At 46.0% G+C, this 21,705-nt stretch overlaps 1 protein-coding gene across 1 annotated transcript in view; it reads left to right on the top strand.

Annotated features, from left to right (window-relative positions):
• YJEFN3 (YjeF N-terminal domain containing 3) overlaps window positions 1-21,705 on the top strand; it is a 146,624-nt gene that overhangs the window by 98,549 nt on the left and 26,370 nt on the right. Inside the window, exon 2 of the mRNA XM_078668582.1 lies at window positions 8,312-8,420. Within this exon, the coding sequence (XP_078524708.1) occupies window positions 8,312-8,420 (109 nt within the window). The remainder of the gene's footprint in view (window positions 1-8,311; window positions 8,421-21,705) is intronic.

Genomic DNA, 21,705 nt, shown 5'->3' with positions numbered 1-21,705 from the left:
CAAACTTTTCCCTCGTGTATAGAAATTAGTTAACCCGGCAGAGAACAAATAGGCGTTTGACACTGATTCCCCAAAATGTGACTCCATTGGCCCCATAAAGGTGCAATCTATCAATAGAAAGCAAAATCGATTCATCGGACATGACGTTTGTATCCTCTGGTACCAACAACAGATCCGTCATTGCTGCAGGGGGAGCCCCTCGTACCGTGGTGCCCACAGAGATTACATCGCACACCCCCTAAGAAAAAGCACCATTCATTCAGCGGAGAGGCCACCGTAAGGCGCTAGGGTGGTAGTCTGTCTTTGGGAGCGCACAACAGATTAAAACAATATTGTTGCACAGGAGAGTCCAGCGGTCTGCACACCCCAATGCTCTCCAGTGCCCCTCACACACGCTGGTGTATTAACAAATTCACCCACTGTCGTACCGACAGTGGGTGTGTTTGTTAATACACCAGCTCCACAGATGCGTGTCCCTTAGGCAGATCACGGGTTTTAACCCATGCAGAGCTTGCTCAGCTTTTCACAAGGTTCTTTGACAACATCTAAAATGGACAGGAAACAGACGCCCTCGCCTGACTCTGCCGTACCTTTCACCCATGCCCACTTATCTGTGAACCTTCATATTACCTTATTGACTAAACTACCTCTCACATTTCATGACAGAATTAGTTTCATATCTAATCAGGACACAATCTGAAAAAACTGTACCTGAGAACATGGATCTGGATTTTCAAATTTCTGTTATGTCTAGACTCTAGTGGCTGAAAAACAGCCCAATTTGGTGCCATACCTTTGCCTGCCAGCAGATGTCATTGCTGCGTTAATATAGATCTGTTTGCTCCATAGTTACAGCCAATAACATACTCTGACCTACCACTGGGTGTCGTAGCTGATCCATTATTAATCTGCTTCCTGTATAAATTCAATATTTTCTGTACTTGAACACTTGGTGGCACTGTTGTCCTAAAGAGTAACTTTGCCATCATGACTTCAGTTCATGCCATACTCTGACTGGCCGCTAAGCGCCTCCAATGCACAATTATTGAAGCCTATACCTGCGTGACTTCAGCAGCTATTGTCTTACTCCCAATGGCCTCTGGGTGGCGGTGTTGATTCATCAGATGTGTGCTCTCACAAATGTTCTTTAGAAACTCCTGGAACAAGCATTGGCAAAGCCAATAGGTCTCATTAGAGACTTATTAGTGCTGTCATTTTTTTAATCTTTCCTCTATGCTATACAGCACCTGTTTCGATGCTGTACCACACAAAGAAAAAACAAACATTGGCATATGTGCAAAAGGGAAAATGAGCCCAGGTGGGGCGTTGGACCGGATACCCATCAGGTAGCATTTCCCTAAACTTTTTGCTTTTTCTGCCAGGGTTTACTGATTTTTTTTTGTTGTGGCTTCTGAGTTCTTTGCACTTACCCAACTGTAAATAAAGTGTGAAAGTGCACACACTTTCCCACCTGGCACGATGTTCTAAATACGTGTCCTGCCTGCCCTTGCAGTCTTGGGTGTGTGCATACTGGCACCAATGAGGCTGGGGGCTATGTGTCCCGCCTGCTCTTGTAGGCCTGTATGTGCACACTTGCACCTATGGTGCATGAGACTACGTATCCAGCCTGCCATTGAAGGCCTGTGTGGGCGCACTTGCCCCAGAATGGTTAAACCCAGAACCCGGTCTACCCTTTGTTAAAAGTTAGACTGAGAATGTCAACATTATCGGCACCATCTTGCTCTCCTTGGGCCCATTCGTGCGCGTAAGCGGCAGCCATTTTGTACACCATGGCCTCCCTGCCCCTCGCCGATAGCCAGCGTCTCTCTCTCTCTCTCCCGACCTCGCAGGCAACCCCCCCCCGCGCGCTGACAACCCCCCCTCCACTCTCACATGTCTTGGGTCATAAACCCCTCTTCAGCGCGGCTCTGCCTCGGAACCCCATCCTGTTCCCAGCGCGACACTTCCCTTCATTCCTTTCATGGTCCCAGGCCCTTTGATGCAAACCCCCTTTTCCTGTGTGCCTGTTTGTCTTCCTCGTTCCCAGGCCACCACCTAAGCTCTGCGGATACTGTTTATTGCCCCCCCCCCGTACAGTAGGAAGCTTCCCTCATTAAAGGACCCTCGAGTTGATCAAAGCCCCCACCCTATGAGATCCGATCAAACCCCCCACATTCCGTGAATCGGCGGAATGTCCCGCTGCGCGATAATCATCACCTGTTGTGACCGGGGTGGGGACTTCAACTGTAACTGTGTGTGGGAACGGGCCTGAAGGGGAGATTCGGAGGATATCCTTTCCGTACATCAAAGCATTACCAAGAATGTGTTGTATGTAATAAAGCAATAAACCTGTGTATAAGAGGCCAGGCCTCAGAGATGCGGTTAGAGCACCTCGTGACGATACTTGCTGTCCGATCTGATGTGTTCTCCTCCGGAGAGAATAAAAACCCTTGTTTCCTGCCTTCCAGTCTCCAGCGCCTGCCTCTTCATTGATTAATATCTTGTGGGTTTAGGAGGCGACACCGCCGGGCAATACTTAAGGATCTTTTAATCTGGTTGGTAGCCTGACCTTTAACACCTTGCACTCAAAGCCTCTGAATAGACCGCCTATAGATATTAGCTATGAAAGCACAACATCCAACGGCGGACTCCAAGTGCCGTACAAGCCTCAGTAAATTAACCCAAAATATGTTCTAAGACACTATTAAGTGTGTGGTGTGCACAAGCTACTCCTGCATCTGCCGTTGAAGGATGCAATCCGCTGCTCGGAAACACAACTTGGAAAGAAATGGAGTGGTGCACTACCAGAGTATGGTAACGTTCAATGATGAAGCAAAATCAGTTTCTTCGTTGGTATCATCCTTTTATTTAAATGTATCCAAAATGTACAAAAACAGAACATCAGCCAACGCGTTTCGTTCAGGAAATGAACTTCGTCAGGGCAAAAGTATGGTAGAATGTCGCATTCACGTAAGAAATGGGGTACGATTTCTTCCCAAATCATAAAGGATCATAGTGATGCAGCGTGGGCCTCCATAGTAAGGGCCAGTGTGAAGGAGCCTGGAGCAAATGTATACGTGTCCTAGCTCTCAGGAGAGCTAGGACACGTATACATTTGCTCCAGGCTCCTTCACATTGGCCCTTACTATGGAGGCCCACGCTGCATCACTATGATCCTTTATGATTTGGGAAGACATCGTACCCTATAGATATTAGCTGTGCACCTGGGGCTGTTCTTCCCAGCTCATGAAAGGCAGCTCTAGGCATCCGTAATCTTGCTCGAGTTGAACTTAGATTCTGGACTCCACAGCTTGTTTTTGCAGCAGACTGTAGATACTGCATGAATGTAGACACATTAACACTGTTTAAAAAGGCTAGTAATTGTGAAAAAAGAACCCTGAACATGAGCCTGCTTCGGAGGAGATGCAGAGCGACGAGCAGGGGCGTAACACAGGCCCCCGCAGCCCCTGCGGTGCGTGGGGGGCCTCCAGCTCCATGGGGCCCCCTCGGCACTGCACTATGGCCGGAGAGCTCCTGATTGAGCCCAGAGGGGGCCCCTCTAAGTACCATGCAGGGCGGCCCCCTCTCTTTTCGTTACGCCAGTGGCGACAAGAAGTGCACTTCAATAGCCAGCAGCTGCCGAAAGGGAGCCTGCACTTCCCACCATGCCTGAGACGGGAGGACGGGCAAGCAACAAGAAAGGACACCAGAAAAAAAAACACTATGGAGGCAGCAGCAAGCCGAGGTAGCGGAAGGGGGAGAGATAGTACCTCAATCACACAGGGCATTGATTAAAGTTGAATCAATCTGTGCTTGGTCCATGCTCCACTGTAAGGAACGGAGGTGACGTTTATCCTGCACTCATCAATCAGAAGGCCGCAACGCAGAAGAGCACTAACGACAACAAATGGTAAACAACGGGCGGGCTCCAAGCCTTTTTTTGTAACCGATTGCGTCTCGCAAGCGAGACACATGCGCTAATGCATTCACTCGCAGGCCCGAACCTAAAAACTGTCTCAAGCAGAAACGGAGGGACACCAGCTTTCACGTGACCTCAACACACAGCAGTAATTGCCATGAACTGGAAGTTGGACCAGTCTCACTAAAAAAAGTATTTGCAAATAATTGCATAATAATTGCATTCTGTTCTCAAGCACTGCCTACAAGTCCAATTAAGCATTTGGTGTTTCAGCACTGAAACAGTCCTTGTGTAATGTAACTGGTGCTAATGCAAAGTGCCCCAGTACCTTCGGGTTGAGTTTGCGCTATATAAATCTTCATTAAAAAAATCATTCAGAGCAGCACCCTGCCAGTGGAAGAATCATTTTAATTAGTAATAGCTACCTGTCTGTTATTTTCTTCCCTTCTCTGATGGATAGCTCAGTGCGTTAATGCACCTACAGCAGAAGTCTGTTTGCAGCCATCAGGTAACGTGCCCCCCTTCGGACATTGCCCTATGATGACGATAATCCACGTTACTGTACAGAGAAGCTGTAGACTGGGTTTCCTCATATACAGCACTGCAGTTTGTTTCCAAAGTTTCGCATAACCCTGTTACCCCTGTGAGATATCTGCAGTGGATCTGCTTGTACATTTCAATCCGTCGTACGCGGGCTGCTTTTTAATTATTTTTTTTTTTAAATGAATCATTGTCTCTCCTGGATTACCTCTCCGAGTCACAGGACGGATTCGCTATTTTAGAAAGACCCAGCCATTAACCTCATTAAACAAGCCACCAACTAAAAAAAAAAGTTTAAAGCACAAGGCAAGTATGGTACACATGGGAATAATAAAAATCTGAAGGGCTGTTATTCTGCTAGAACTTTTTCTATTGAAATTATAGTTTTAAGGAGTGGACAGAAAGTAGGGGTCATCCTGTGTAGCGTCTGTTTTTGTTATCTTTTCACAAAGGTTCTGAACATGGCTCCATAGATCCTTCTTGGCCCGAAGGCAGGTCCTGGACAGGATCACATTATTGACCAGTGTACCACAACTGGTGCTCGTGTAAAGCGCTCTGATACCAGAAATCTTCGGGTCAAGTTTGCGCTATATGAACAGGGCCGGACTGGGAACAGAAACCGGCCCTCACAAACTGCTCCGCTGCCCCCCCTGGGATGAGAGGGAGTGCAGCTGAGCAGTTTGCGAGGTTCGGTTTCGGCTGATTTTGTTACAGGGTGCTGATATTGCCGACCTCCAGTAACAAAAACGGCCGCCCAAAACCGCCCGCCACCCTAGCGGCCTACCGGGGAAACGCCCAATGCCCGCTATGGCCAGTCCAGCCCGGTATATAAAACTCTAGGAAAAAACTAGAGTGGAAGGAATGGACAAATTACAACCCACACGTCTCCCGGCGTATAACTGGAAATCACTTGTATCGCCCAGATTCCTTATCGGTAAAAGCATTACTCTGAGTCCTTCTCTCCCTTGGAGACTTCCATAGTGCCCTCCCACCAGAGACTGTCGGGCATATTTGGTTTATTTCTCTCAGCTCTGGCAACTTCTCACCACCAGTGTGCACAAGCAAGAAATTCAAACAGATGGATTTTACGCTAATTTTTGTTCAGAATAAATGTAATAAACTTAAAGAATGCAGAGATCAATACCCATCATCACAAAGGCAAAAACACAGAATGTAAACATCATGAAAGCAATTCACATTTATGCAATGCATTTGTATGGAATACCAAGTTCCCTAATCTTTCACCATCAAAGGTTTTGTCACCATGAGCATTTGGTATTAGTTTGTCAGTACGCGTCAGTGTCTGTCCGTCATCTTTCTTTTCTAGCCCACGGGCCTGTCTGCAAGACCAGGCCAAATGCTGTCTCTGCCGCAGAAATGTTATGAGACAGAAGGCACAGATTGAAGCCCAGGGCCACATTTCTCTGCTGTCTGATGACTTGAAGTCCCCCATCTCGCCCATGGAAAGGGCTAGAAACAGCTTATTTATAGCATCCACCGTGTTTATTTTGAGAACAATAAATCTCATGCTCAGGGTGGCCAAGGAGCAAATTTGCATACGAATCATCTTGCACTCTTGTGTTAAAGCCTAAAACTTTCCGTGTGCACCAGCTATTCAATCAATCGGGGGCTTGTAAAGCGCAGCTACTCACCTGTGAGGGTCTCAAGGCGCTGGGGGTGGGGGAGGGCTGCTGGTCAGACTTGGTGGACGATCATTCAAAGAGCCAGGTCTTGAGATTCTTCCTGAATTGGGTCCGTGACGCTGATTGCCTGGGTGGGGGGGGCAGGGTGTTCCAAGCAGGGCCGGACTGGGAAGGAAACCGTCCCTGGCAAAGTGCTCAGCTGCCCCCCCCCTCTACCCCCTCCCCTGGGAGGGTGGAAGGGGTTGGGGGTGCCACCAAGCTCTTTGCCGGGGCCGATTTTCTGCCGATTTTGTTACAGGGACGATTTTGCAGCTATGCTGCCAAAACGGTCCTGTAACAAAAACGGCCCCCATGGCCCCAGAACCGGCCCCCCCACCCGTGCAGTGCACCGGGGGGATTGCCCGGTGCCCGCTATGGCCAGTCCGGGCCTGATTCCAAGTCTTGGCGGCGAGGTAGGAGAAGGATCTTCCTCTATTGCAAAGGAATAGATGGAAATGCAAACTCGGAAAATGCTATCACAATGTAAAATAAATGTTGCATGATATCGAAAACCAATGCATCGGCTATTGCAAATTAACAGCTGCCTATGTGGCCTAAAGCCTGGATGAGCACTGGCTTAACAGAGCAATCCGGGGTGCTCCCATCTCTCCTCCTTCCGTTCTGCAGTTTGCATTTCCGTCTTTCCTTTAGGCTCTGAATCATAATCACAAGAGTATTTGCTAAAGAAGTCTTTGGTTTTCATCTCTCGCCTGTACAACTCCGAGTTTTTTCTGTGCATTATGGGAGTTGTAGTTCTCCCTATCCCATTATTAATTCAGCACTAGCAGTGCTAGAATAAAAAGAAAGACATGGGCGGGACGACGTACTGGTGTATAGAACTGGGCATCTTGAAATCTCTCAGACATACTTATGTTTAATGTGTAGAGGGCATCACAAATCTATTTTAATTCACATTGTTCCCTTAATTCTGTTTAGCTCTTTTACTCCATTTTAGGTTACTTAATATTAACTTTTGTTTGTAAAGATTTTGGTTGAAATTTTTCTCTTGTGTTGTGTTTATTTTACATGTAGGACCTATTGAACAAACTGTAGCAATTCAGAACCTCGTACACAAGTAAACACAAAAACAAGGATTTTTTCTCTTGTGGTTGTGGACTTCGTGACTAGGAAAACGCGGCACACTCCACGCGTCCCCACTTGAGTAAACTGTGAGACTCAAGTCAAACCGGTTTACCTTACTGTGCCTCATTGACCTTGGTTGTATGACATTACAACGCAGGCTTTTACCTCGCGTGCCATTATGACGCTGTTTTTACAACGCAAGTCGTTACAACGACTTGCGCTGTAAGCGCTGGATAGTGGAATAGTTTAATTTTCTATTCCAACTCCAGCCCACGTTACAGTAGGGAAGGTGTTGGAATAGAAAATTAAACTATTCCTTTTCCAACAGCGCCCTCCAGCGCAAGTCATTGAAACGACTTGCGTTGTAAAAGCAGCGTCGTAATGGCAGCGCAGGGTAATGCCCGCGTTGTGATGGCTGCTCACCTTGTCCTTGAGTGTCAAATTCACACACAGTTGAAGTAATTCTGTTCAGAGTGTGCATTATGTAAACATCCCAAACGGATTTGGTTTAGCAATCGACAGTACAGCTCTGTAAATAACAAATATATTAGCTCTGCAAGTGGACCACGCCAGCGCCTGGATACCCTCACGGTGACAAGTAGCGCTCCGCAAATCTGCTGCTTGGTTTATACTGACTCGACTTTTGCTCCCTCATGGCTAGGTCATCAGGACATCAGTTGGAGAGGGATTCTTGAATGTTTTTAAGTTCATGTTTTCGGGGCAGTAATTTTCAGCCTTTCTCGCCTCTTTGCTCACGGGTTCCTCCCCCCCCCCCCCTCCCCAGTGTTGTAGCACCTGAGATCCTACTGGAAAAGCTTTAGAAATCATATGTATGTAAATGAAAGCTGTCACTAGAGGGCAGCATCTGATCAGAAATGCAACATTCGTCTACATCAGCCCAGTTATGAATGCTACATGTAGGGTCAGTCACCAATATTAATTGTGAGTCCGACTGTAGTATTTTGTACATGTCACTGCCATGACAATGTGTCACATTCACACAGCTAACCCCTGCACTTGAGACGCCCATGGGCGCGTTCTTTATTTCCCAGCACTTTAACGCCGTCTTCTTTGCGCTTTCTTGCAGTAAACGCGAGGCGGAGGCCATGGAGCGCGAGCTGCTGGAGGATTACAGGTTTGGCCGACAGCAGCTGATCGAGATCTTAGGACACGCGTGTGCCATTGCTGTGACCAAGGTGAGAATATGCCTTTATCCCATTAACCTCCTCATCCACCACTTCAACCATTCTGCGCCCATCTCTGCCCCCCCTGGTGCACCCTCTGTATTCTTCTCTGTCCTACAGGGGCTCCTTGCCGTTGCTCTTCCTCTAATGGTGCATTTTGCCTTCCTATTCTGTATTGTTTTCTATGCAGTTGGCGGCCATTTTAGTACAGGATCTCCTATTTATTATCATTAATAAAGTGTATCAAAACCATTCAAAGATGGCCGCCTGTGCGTGTTCACGCACGGGTAGCCATCTTTCAATCATGTTGGATTACTTTATTACAGCGACTATGTTGCTTTAAATGCCCACCTTTGAATGTTTTTTTACTTATTTTAGTCATTCTAAAGAATGAGAAACTACATCCTAAAATGGCTCTTGCAAGTACACAAACATTGGCCATTTAAAGGCCAAAAATATTATCTTTCAATCCTTGTTTTATTTTACTTCTGTGTTCCTTTTTAACTTTGTTGTTTTCAGACTCCTCGAGCCCAGCACTCCCTGGATGCACTTAAGCATTCAATTTCTGAACCCAAGCACTTGCTGACAGAACTGAGGCACTCAGCATTTTTACCCCTGCACTCATTAACTCTACCTGAAGATTCAATAACTTCCCTCCGTCTCTGAACTTCAGAGGTCAATTACTGCGCCCCTTCAGTCATTAACTGTACTTTGGCTCAATAACTGCACCCCAACACTCATGAAGTCCGTCCCAAGCAAAGCACCATTGCTAATTTAACCCTAGGAGGCCTTAACTGTTCTGCACTAATCAACAAGTGTTACACCCCCCAGAATCCCCTGGTTGTGCACTAGCATCATGAAAACTCCACAGCAGCCTTGAACTTCCCCCCAGCAGATATTTACTGTACTCTACTAGCATTAACTGTTCTACAGCAAGCATTAAGAGCACCCCCGTATCTCTTCCTTGAGTGACTTGCAACTTGTACGTTTGCAATTTTCTCTGTTTGTATCTCTTCCTTGTGTGACTCTACAACTTGTACATTTGCAATTTTTTTCTGTTTGTATCTTTTATGTAATCCCAAATCCTTATGTTCGGGATCAAGTTCGCACTATATAAAACTTTATAAATAAGTAAATAAATCGCAACTGGTTCTTATGTAAAGCGCTCTGACACCTTCGGGTAATGTACGCGATATATAAAATCGCATTTATTATTATTTATTTAACTTTTAAGGCGTGCAGCTACCCACACAGGGTTTCCCGGCACCAAGGGATAGATTAAAGGAATGAAAAGAGAACAAAAAAGCAGATTATTGCAGAAAAAGCCATGTCTTGAGGCCTTTGCGAAAGTTGAGATAAATGGTTTCCGTTTTCAATGAAGTAGGCAGGGAATTCCAGATCCTCTGGCCTAAGTGGGAGAACGAGCGACCGCCCATTCTCACCAACTTAAATCTGGGAATCACAAAGTCACCTGTACAGGAAGACCTAAGAGAACGTGTGGGGTAATACACATGAATGAGTTCCTGTAAATATAAATGGGCAGTACCCTTTTTGATCTTAAATATATAGCAAAGAGCCTTAAGCTTAACTCTGCTTGCAATCCTGAGCCAGTGAAAGTCCAGGAGCGACTGGGAGATGGGGACTATGCGCGGGGGACATGGCATAGAATTCGTGCATTAAATAAATAAATAAAATGACGTGCCCAGTCATGGACTGCACCCCAAGGCCCTTTACTGTACCCCCAACAGCCATCAAGTGCACTTCCGTGCCCATCTGTGCCCAAGCCACAGATTTTCTCCATTTCCTGCTCCACTGTGCCCTCTTTATCCATCCCCATCTCTCCTTACTATCGGTGCCAGGTACCGACGCACCAGGGGTGACGGAAGCCACGTCATGCACCTCTTACCCCATGACTGCATGCACCCCATTCACTCCTCAGCAGACCTCTATTTTTTGCTGGGGAAAGGGCACGAAACGGGCCCCACAGGTAGTAAGATTCCCATGCCAGGGGAAGGTGTCATAAGATCTGCTCAGCACCACCAACTTTACAAAAAATGAGTGCAAGGACGGCACATGGCATTGGTGGAGCCGGGGCCTCGTGCCATAAACTACCCAAGAGGTGCTTCTGTCCCCTTCCCCCACCAAACCCTCTCCTACAAAAAAGCTTGCTTTGATGGTGCTGATGTCCTGGGGTGTTTTCAAACTTCTTCATGGGCATGGCTTTTTAAAGTTCCAAAGAAGAACTGGAAATCCACTCTCTGCACTGGGTTCCAGCTTGTTTCTCTTCCCACCATGTGATATCGGCTTCTCAGTGGGTGACCATGTTGGCAGATCTGGGGGCTATCCCTGATACACCCCAATTGGTGTGTATGACCTGCGACCTGCATAGTCAGAATATTTGCCCTAAGAGAGTATCGTTTCCGATTCATTAATAGCACCTCAACTTCAATCAGGGGCAAAAGCAAGGTAGAGCCGGGGGTTCTTGCTATTTTCACACGCCTCTGTGTTTGGAAGGGCGTTGTAAAGTGCTGAATTCAGTCTCAGCACTGTACACAAAGGAAATATATTTTGGTGCTGTAACAGAAGCATGTTGTTGGAACAAACACCTAGAACCCTCGGACAAGAACAGAACCATGTTTTCTAGACTTCGAAGTGGAGAACTTCACATCGTTGATGTCTTTAAGCAGACCTGACAGCTCACACGGTGCCCCTGTATGTCTCACAATATTGGTTCCCTTCAAACGGACACACAGTGAGGAGCCAATATCACACGGTGCCACTCAGGGCTTTAAGTGGGATGAAAAAACTGGAGAGTCTCTCAAAGGGGCGTAGCCAATGTAATTAAGGGTGTGGCTCAAAAACGTAAGCTAAAAATCTGTGTTAGCATAGTGTGCTGCCCGACTTGTATTTTGCAGTTTCTGTCATTGCATTTAGATATGATACAAGTAATATACCTACAACAAGTCAGGACTATTGGCTTTGTCAATGGTTGTTAGTTGCAGAAGATAAATAAGCAGCAACTATGGCTTGTATATAATATTGAGAAAGCTTCCACTTAAATCCCTGGTGACACCACACAATGTTGCTGCTCCTGAGTTTCAAAAAGAGAAGTGGAATCCAGAGAGAAAAGGACTCTCTTTGAAGGATTTCCCTTACCCTACAACGCACATCTGGCACAACGTCATGCCGTAACCTCTCCACTAGTGAGAAGTGAGCAGTGTGAGCACGCGTACATCAATGTGCCTGCTGTCACTGCAGTCCGGAAAAAAACAGACCGCCTGTGCCAGGGCCCGATAGAGACCCGTTTTGAGGCCCCCTTTAACCCCTTAGCTGCGGGGTGTTCCCCCCCCCGCTGTGCGGGGTGGGGGAGGGGGAACCGCGTGTGGCGCCGCTGTGCTGGTGACGAGCTCGGCTCGTCATGAGGGACGGTTGAGCTGCCCTCATGACGAGCTGACCTAGTCACAGCCACACCCGTTTTCGAACGTTCAGCACAGCGGGGAAATTATCCCCGCGTGCGAACGTTCCAACGGTTGTGACAAGCTCAGCTCGTCATGAGGGCAGCTCAACCGTCCCTCATGACGAGCTGAGCTCGTCACTAGCACACAAGGGATTAAAAAACTGCCGGTGCTCAGACCCAGTGAGACCCGGCCCATTTAAAGCCCTGGTGCCACTGTATGTCTCACAATCTTGATTCCCTTCACACGGCCACCCAGTGAGGAGCCAATATCACACGGTGGCAGGGACGACGAGCTGAAAACCCCTCCACAGAGTGAATTTCCATCTCCTCTTTGGAGGTTGTAAGCAGTGGATGTCCATTAAGGGGTGTGAAAACCCGCAGGACTTGGACAGCAATCTCAGCAACCCCCCCCCCCCCCCTCCTCTTTTTTTTTTTTTTCTTTCTTTTTTAGGGCCTCGCCCTGCTATTGTTATCATTCCGGCTTTCAAGTACTGAAAGGGAGAGGACAAGAGACTGGCACGCGCACACACGCAGCAGCAGCCTGCCGGGATCAGGTCGCGCGCGTCAACACGCGCTCCGATTCCGGCAGGCTCTTCACAACACATGCACAACACACATACAGCCCCCCCCACGCATACACACACACATACATACAGAACCCCTCCGCATACACACACGCACGCACACACATACATACACAGAGAACTCCCGGCGCTTACACACACATCCCCTACCTCGTCTCGGCGTCTTCGCGCTCCCTTGCCCCCGCTCCTCTGGTGCGCGCGCACCACTAGTTTCGATTCCCGCGTCGGCTCCTCTACAGCCAATCAGGAGGCAGAACTCCTTTTAGACATGCTCCCTCTCTGGTCCGCTATCATTTTTTTCTTTTGCATAGTCTTGGCCTCGTTCCGAACCCGTAGTTGATAAGTCCCTATAGCTTTAGACGTGACTCATTTAGCTTACGATAGCTATGTGCGTCATTTCCTACTTGGTGTCGGAACCAATCCGACAGCTTGGTAGATGAAAGATTGAAAAGGCCTCGGATTGGATGGAGAGTCTTTCGCTTAAAAAAATAAAAAATCTATTTAAATGATTGGCTTGACATGGTCAAACCTCTTTTCAAGTTCGTGTGGGTACAACCTGTACCGTGTAGATCGTGATTGAAGAAGTAATACTATGTTTTCACTAATGTAAGTCCTGGAGTGCTGGTTCTCTTTAGTGTTCTTGTTATCAGTACTGGTATGCTAAAGACCGGCGTCCCAGTGATGCCCGAGGGACGTCAGCAGGCCCGGACTGGCAATTTCGGGCACCGGGCAATCCCCCGGTCGGCTGGATGGGGTGGGGGCCGGTTTTCATGACAGGGGGCCGGTTTTGTTGCTGTGGCCGATTTGGCAGTGTCGGACCGACCGTGAGAACAACCAGCCCTGAGCACAACGATTCTCTCTGCATATATTATTGCTGGTGCTCCGTCCGTGTCCATGACGTGAGCAGTGACCCTGCAGCTGCCTCCAATTTCAATTTCATTTAGGCAGGCTACTATGATCAGGCCTGACTATGATCATTGTAATTTATTTAAAAAAAAAAAAACCCTGAGCATGACGTAAACACGTGCAGCACGCAAATGTCTCTGCTTCTGCACGCCGAAGTTTTACTGTTAGTTCAGCCTTAGGGGGTGGGGGCGGGCCGCGGGGCCGGGGTCTGCCGCCTGGTGATAATCATGCGCCAGAGACGAGTAGGAAAGAGAGGCACCTCATGGTTTAATACCTCCTGTCTGCCGCCCGCAGGTGAGTCTATTTACAGTCATTTAAATTGCATGCAATCCTGTTCCGATGATCTGATTCATGGGTGGCACAGTCTGGGGGCATTGCGACCTGGACAGAATTAAAAGCAAATGGGGCCTAAGGACCCAGGCCCTTAGGCCCCTTCTGCTTTTAATTCTGGCCCTTCCACAATGCCCCCAGACAATGCCACCCATGAATCAGATCATCGTGAAGGAAAAAATCACCTTTGCAACAAATAGGAATGCCACACAAGCGGGCCGCTCTGTTACCCAGCTGGCCTCCGCACGGCAAAAAGTAGCACTCTACGGTCACAAGTCAAACTACAGAGACAAGACAATCCGTTATTACAGTTGTAAGAACAGGTATGATGGGAGGCGATTAACTCATCTGGTAGCGCCTCGCCACTCTCGTGTTCCCTAGTCATCCTTGCTAAGTGCATTTCAGATGTTAGAAGTGGCGCAGAGCAGAGGTCAGGCGATCGCAGTGTCAGTGCACAGTCGCAAACAGGTGGAGGTGACCCCTGTGACCGTGGGCGCTCATTAAGCCACACATATGCTCATCGGTGTCACGTGAGGCCACGGAGTGTGTTCCCAGGGCTCTCTTTTATTTCCCTACAAACAAGCTTTGAGTTTGTTGCTTGACAGACGTGGGTTTAACACAACATTCCGAGAGTTGACCAGTGCTATTTGCAAACGTTTGAGTGTAGCATAGCACATGCTTTATTAGACAATACAGCCTACATTAAAAAATAAACCGAAGGCCTGAAAGACATGATTTTATAATACAACATTTTAAAGTAAACATGATTGTTGTTTTGCCAGCTCGTTTCATAATCCTGTTTTCAGTCTTTTGAGATGAGATAAAATTATTTTTGCTTTAATCCTGGCTGAGGCAAATCTACCCAAAATACGTACATCACAAAGGAAGGTCCCCGAGGCAGGCATCTCGTGAACGGACTATCAAGTAGACAGCCTTTCATATCCAAAAACATATCAATGTATTGCACTATCCTAAAAAAATCGAATAATATGGTTGCTAGGATTATATGAATAGGTGAATTTTTTGGCACGTCCGCCCTTTGTCGAAATGTCCCAATGCCTTAATTAATTATGTACATTGTATATGACGCCATGATTAGTCAATCAGTGTACTGTTGATTACTCTATAAATTTGCTCAATAAAATTAAAAAAAAAGAAGTACGCCTTTCAACCTACCCCAGCACAGGCCTTACAAACGGCAAGGTGCTTGGCGACAAGCCATAGTGACAAACAAGGGGGCCCTAGAGCAAACAAGCAAAATGGGCCTCTGACCACTTGTTGGGAGGTAAATTACAACAATAATCCAGGTTAAGTAGGCCCGCACCTCTCTATCCTCTACACCACTGATAGCTGCGCCTCTGGGTGGCACCAATTCATGCACTGAAAACCCACCTTTGGGTGTCTGTGCTGCCTTTCTTCGTGATGCCCCTGAATGCAGCTTTGGTATAGATTAGATTTCATGTATATTTTTTAAGTGCGGATTATACCCTAAAGTGTCATGGTGCTAGCTCTGCACTTCTTGCCTACTGGAGAAGCGATGATAGGACAATACAAGTGTAGATTACAGGGTTGATGAAAACAGCCAGGTTTTTAGCTGCTTTCTAAAATTGTGAGGTTTATCTGTGATCTCCGATGAAAAGGCATTTGGTTCCAAATAATGTCAATAGCATAACTAGATCGTTTGTGCATTGCTTTGTAAAACTGAGCCTACTTCTTAAATTTGCAAGTTTGTATTTCTTCTGACCCAGGAAAGCGCTGCTTTCTAATACAACTGTCAAACATAGAACTCTCAGCAGATGTTTAGGCATTGCCAGTGTTATGAATGTTTGTATCCATACAACAGCTGTAAACATCGTGTTTCCAGCACCAGTTTATTATTAGCAATTGCATTTCACAAGGATGCGTACGAATTTTCAAGACTTTGGGCGGTATTTTACAATACGTTTTTCAAACATGAGATTTAAAATGGTTTTTGTTTGTGCTAAATAGAAATGAAAACGGACAGATTAGCAGCTCTTTTCTAAAGACAACTGCGTAATAAGGCCGAGTGATGGGGGGCATAAATGTTTCAATATAGAAGATCACAAGTCAATAAATGCCACATTTCAGATAATTATGCTAACATGTCCTTGTAAAATGGCCTTGCTTAAATGAGAAGATCATAATAATATCTGTCTTATATTACACTCGCGGATGACGTCCTCCTGTTTATAGGTGCTGAATACCAGGTGATAATGTTACATTATAAAATGTTACCCATCCTATCAACCTGAGAATAGTGTACGACGAAGGTAGCCCAGCTGGCATTTGCCTCCTTGACTGACAGCTAGACATCGAACTCTGTAGGTGCCGTTTGACCCACTGAGGCATCTTGGCACAAATGAACCCATAAATAATGTAATTGTTTTCAACTCATAAAATGTCCCTAATTACATAATAGATGACATCACTGATGACATAATCGGCCACTGACCGGTTCCGTAGTGCAGTGGCATTTGTTGTGAGCAGGGGCAGATCGAGTTTGTGTCTGGCCTCAGGCTCAGCCTGGCTCTAGTCTAGGCCTGGCTATGACTCAAGGTGGGTGGGTACTGCTGGTCAGCTCTGCTGGTCCTCTGAGTGCATCCTTGGGGGCAAACTAAATGAAATTCCGTCTGTGACATAGTTCGATGACCTGCTTGCAATACAGATGATCAGAAATCCATGTCTTAAGGAATGGGTTAACTGATAGAAATGACGGGTATCAAAAAAAGAAATACAATGGCATCTGCCTACGCTTTACAAGCAGCTTCGACATGTGGGCTGCGATCAGTACATTTTCACAGCTTTGCGGCTGGTCTTTGTGGTATGGAGAAAGCTGCCTCCCTTTCAAATACATTTGCTGTTAACTAAGTTTTAGCTAGACTGTGTTTTTAATTATGTCTGCAGTCTAACAATAAAAAAAAATAGTTTATAGAACTACATTTACTTAGTAATGTTGGGGAGACGTGGAACTGCAGATATGTTTGCCATTGAATAATAGTGACTATCCTTGGTGTGAGGTTGCGGTAATGTGCATCAGATATGCTCAAAATATAACGTGACATGAATGCCCCTTCACACATTAAACTTAAAGGCATTTTTTATCTTTTATTCTCAGCGATAAATATTTCTAAATGGTATGGGCTGCAGAACTGGTTCAGGATGGTTCTCCGTTCAAATGTCTTTGCCAGGTTGCAGTTGAGACACCGTCTTTGTGTAAAGGCGCCACTCTCAGCAGGTAGCCTCTGGCCTTGGGCACCCACTACAGAGGCACAGAGAGGTGTCAGTTTCAGTGCCCGTCTTCTCTGCATAGCTACCCTCACATGCATTTCATTTGTTTTATAGCGCTACTCAAAACCAGTGTAGGTTGTGTGAACACTTTACAATACACATACATTATATATGGAAACAATTAATTATATGTGTGTAAATCAGTCTATAGGAAATAATACATAAGACAATGTGAATTACAGGGTGTAGGAATCACATATTATTCATACTGGTAGGCAGTACATTTTAAGAATGGGTGTTCTGTAGAAGCACAAACTCGGGATTTAAAATGTACCTCAGTAGTTGGGGTTGGCTTTACTATTAAGAATATATTTCTACCCAAACAAACTTTTTTAGCAGCATTTGGATAATGAAAAACTGGGGAAAAAATAATGTTCTAACCTATAGCATGCAGTTTGCCTGCAGTTCTTTGATGGCAGATTATTGGTCATTGCCCTATATTACGATTGTAATTTAGGAACTGCTGGTTACAAATACATCTCTGTAGCAAAAGCAGTAACCCATTGAGCTAATCATATTAAATACAGTTATGTAATTTGCATGGTGCATGTTCCTTGCAGCAGACATATTAACCCTTTGTGCTTCTTTATGATGAGTCAAAACTGTCACTAGGCCAAACTCTGATCTCTCTCCAGCAGGAACATTGAACACCAGAGTTAACGTGGCATTTTTATTGTTGCCTGAAAACTGCTGGACACACAATGTACGTTGGAGCAGGTGCTATTAAATCCATAAGTTACTTCTTTACACAGTGCCCCCCCCCCAGGTCTGCATTAGGTGCGGTTGCACTAGTCAATCTGCCCCTTAGTTCCTTAGCGAGAAAAACAAGACCATGTTTCAGCACGCACCTGTGTATGTTGTGTTTGTATAGCACAAACTGAGTAGCGCAGCCCTGTACAAGGCCAAGGTCACAGGAAAATCCATGGAGTGCTTGGGGGGTATCTGGGCTCTGATATGTGCTGTAAAATGCACCATTTTGGTCTGTCTTTTTACAAATTTTTCTTGGGGCAGAATCCCCCCAAACTCCCCTATTAGTGGTCAGGCTCGCTCGCTGCGCTCGCTCGCAACGCGCCATATGGGGGCTGGTCTGCCAAAGTTTGCCAGGGCTGCTTTCAGTTCCCAGTCCGGCCCTGGACGTCAGGCACTGCGCTGCGTGTGTTCGCAAGGATTCAGCAAACCATCTTACGAGGATACTCCCTGTGCCCATAACGTGAATGTATTGAATAGTGAGGTGCGTCGTGGGCTCCTCCGACACATCTCCCGACAACGTCCCCAATATCATGATTAGGGGGCGGTATGGAGCAGGAAGTGTCCTCGTGCCAAGCCGTCCTCTGTCACCAGTGCATCCAAGGGCGTTAGCTGTCCGTCGTGGTAAACGTCACCAAGTGTCTGAAGATCCGCCTCCCCAGGTAGAAAGATCCGTTCTGGTGATGCCACCTCGCCCTCTTGGTGTGCCCAGTATGGGCGAAGCGGGTGAGTATGGGTTAGTGTTATTGGTAAGATGTAAGGCGCACTTGAAGCATCTGAAGGCCAGCACCAGCATCCGCTGTTCAGGTGCCACCCTCTCTCCCGGGATGGAATAGCCACAAGAAGGATGAGTGTGTGTCCAGGCTTGCAGATGTATCGTGATAAATAAATAAATCCTGGTATGTGTAAACAAATCCCTGCAAGGGTCTCAAGGCGCTGAGGGCCGTCGGGGAGATTAAGTCCGCTATTGCCTAGAGTCACGTGATGCTGAGCTGCCACCGGCGCTGGGATCAAACCGCGAACCCCTCGCTCTGGAGTCAGCCGCTCTGGCCGCTGACTCATGATGAGTACTGATGATGCAAAAATATTCTGCACCAAGTAGTGGCTTGTTATATAAATTAATAATAATAGTAACGTTTAGAGCCAATGAGCCTGCAAAAACGTATTATCACTGACCGCCTTGTGTCTGTATGTTTAAATGTTGTTTTTTCTGCTTTTTGTCTGCAATACTTAGTTTTTACAATTCATTCTACTTTTGTATGCAAGTCAGTTTTTAATATTGTAACAGTGACCATATGAAATAAAGTTTGAATATATCTCTTAATGGAGGACCCCAAACTTAAACTTGAGCTTTCTGGATGTTTGCCTACATGTCTACCTATCCTGTATTTATCGGTCTGCTGGCCCCATCTCTGTCTAACTCTCTGTTTTTCCTGCCAAAAGTCCATCCCACACGAGGTATTGCTTGTCCAAACATTGGCAGGGTCTCATCTGCAAATGTCTATCTTCTGTAAACAGTCTGCCCATGTTCTGTTGTGAAAGTGGCATTTTGTTGTTCTCACTGTTGACATGTTCTGTATTGCCTCTCACAGGACGCAGCTAGAGAGGGGCAACATATCAGTCCAAAATGCAGGCTTTTTGCGTATTGTTTTCCACCCGCTGACCAAAATTGGACTTGATCTCATTATCTATGGTTGGGGGAAATAAATAAAAAAGACAATTGCTTTTTGAAGCATTGTGAGGTGCGGGTCAATGAATGTGTCCTAATGCTAGTTGCATTAAGGTGAATGCATTTCTTGGGAACCACACAATGCATGTTAAAGCAACTTCTCCTGCAGGGAAGTCTCTGTGCAGTGTTTGCCTGCAGGGTCTCCCTGGCAGGCAGGCACAACACTACATCTCCGCAGCTGAGAAAGTGTCTTTGAAGAGCAATGTCAGTGACAGGTCATTATAATAAATGTAATGTAGTTACTAACTTAATATAATTACCACTAGGTTAATTGCTTTGGTCATTGCTTGATAAAGGAGTGTTTCACAAGAATTCCTCCTTCCTTGCATTCCTCAATGACCGGAATGAGGAACATTTGTTTTGCACAGGGATTTCACCTCCATTACTCCCTTTTTCCAATTCGGGGCAGGCGGATCCAGAAATAAAGAAATTACCTGTAGTTCTGCATCCTTTTACTGTGGGTTGGGAACAGGGAATTGTGTCAATTCTAGATGCCAGCTTCAACGCAATTGTTCACAAGGAACTCATTTTATTCAGATTTTTGAGTTTTGCAAGTTTATTATTTCTCGCAGCGATTTAATAGTAGTTAGCAATTGATACAGTCAATATGTTCAAAAAACGTTGATTAGTTGAAGTTCCGTTTAATCTAGGACTAGAGAAAAACATATGATTGGAGAGAACAGCCCAACAGAGATTATGTTCAACACTTTCTTCAGCCGAAGCGAGTGCTCCTTATTTGCAATTACAAATGTTGTTAATAACAAGCATTTGCAATGCAAAAGGTCTCGCATTTACACAAGTTTGTGCTATTAACATTGAAAATTTTAATGCTTTATTTTTGTTTTAGTTTTTAAAACAAATAAAAAGCATTGTCATTTACAATGCCAATAGCTTAAACTTGTGTAAATGCGAGACCTATTGCATTACAAATGCTTGTTTTAGTAAAGTAGGTACTCAGATGTAAGTGCACTTCATGGATGTTGGAGGAGGGTGCACAAGGCCACACCTCCTCCAAGGACTAGCCCCCACCTCACACAGTGAAATATATTTTTAAGTTGGCAGGTCGGCTTTAAGTAGAGCTTACTGAGGAAGATGAGCCCAAAATAAGCGGCTAACAATGGAGTCGCGTAGACACCAAGCCCGGCCCGGGCACAAAGAAACCAGCGCCCTCTGTATTTAGCAGCAATTACTTTCAACGCGAGCCATCCACTCTTGCGAGCCCTGCCTTGTGCGGAGCAAGGGGATGAGTGGCTACGCTTTGAAATACCCTGATAGGTGCTATTTGGGGCGTACTATTTTTGTACCCCAGAATTAGTGTCTTTATCTGGCGGAAGCTGGTGGCAGAAGACAGAATTACTGTGGAGGAGAAGGAGAGAGGGAACTTTTTCACCCTATCACATGCTCATTATTCACTGAGGCACTTGAGCGCCTTGAGACCCTCGCGGGTGAGTAGTGCGCTCTACAAATGTACCGATTGATTGATTGATTTACGCACAGATTTTGGGGTGGGCCGTGCCTGCGTCAGGTGACCGGGGCAGCCATTACAGGAGGCGGGGCCTACATTTTGACGACCTTTTCAAGTGCTTCTTGTGTTTTGGAAGAAGTGTTGATGTGACCACTACACATCTGCAGGTGTTGAGCCTTCCGTCCGCATTCACACTTTTGTTTCGATTCACGAAGGCGTGTAGGAGTACGTAAAGTTGTAGTCCTATAGTATTCAGTGACGCACTCTAACAGAATCACAAGGCATTTAAAAGTATGTAAAAGATTAAATAGAGGGGAAATCCTGTTTATCTTTACAGGATTCGTCGAGTGCATGATATTACATTCTTTATCGACGCTTGTGGATCAGTGAGCGATACCCGATTTGCACGCATTACGCTTTGGAATTACGACAACCAAGATTGGAACTTTACTTTTCTTAAAAAAGGTGTGCATGAACCATAACTCTGCATAGACTGCATGATAATCACAGCTTCTCTGCGCTGGTTAGACCTTGATGTCGCTATCCGAAAACACAAAAATGTTAAGTCTTTCTTTAACCGAACCAAGGAAGGTTCGGTTCAGAGTTCAGTTAGAAGCCAGTTCTCTGGTCCTTAAGATAATGACGTTTCGAGGCCCTGGGAACACTATATTTTTGTTTATTCCGCCCCCTTCATTCTCACCTCTTCTTTGTTTTGCGTCAATATGTTTAACTGTATTTTTCAACTATAGCGCTCTTTTCTTAAGAGAATA

This window comes from Lissotriton helveticus, chromosome 12 (genome assembly GCF_964261635.1).
Source record: "Lissotriton helveticus chromosome 12, aLisHel1.1, whole genome shotgun sequence".
NCBI lineage: Eukaryota > Metazoa > Chordata > Amphibia > Caudata > Salamandridae > Lissotriton > Lissotriton helveticus.
The sequence above is the reverse complement of the archived record's forward strand: the minus strand, read 5'-3'. Positions and strand labels throughout refer to the sequence as shown.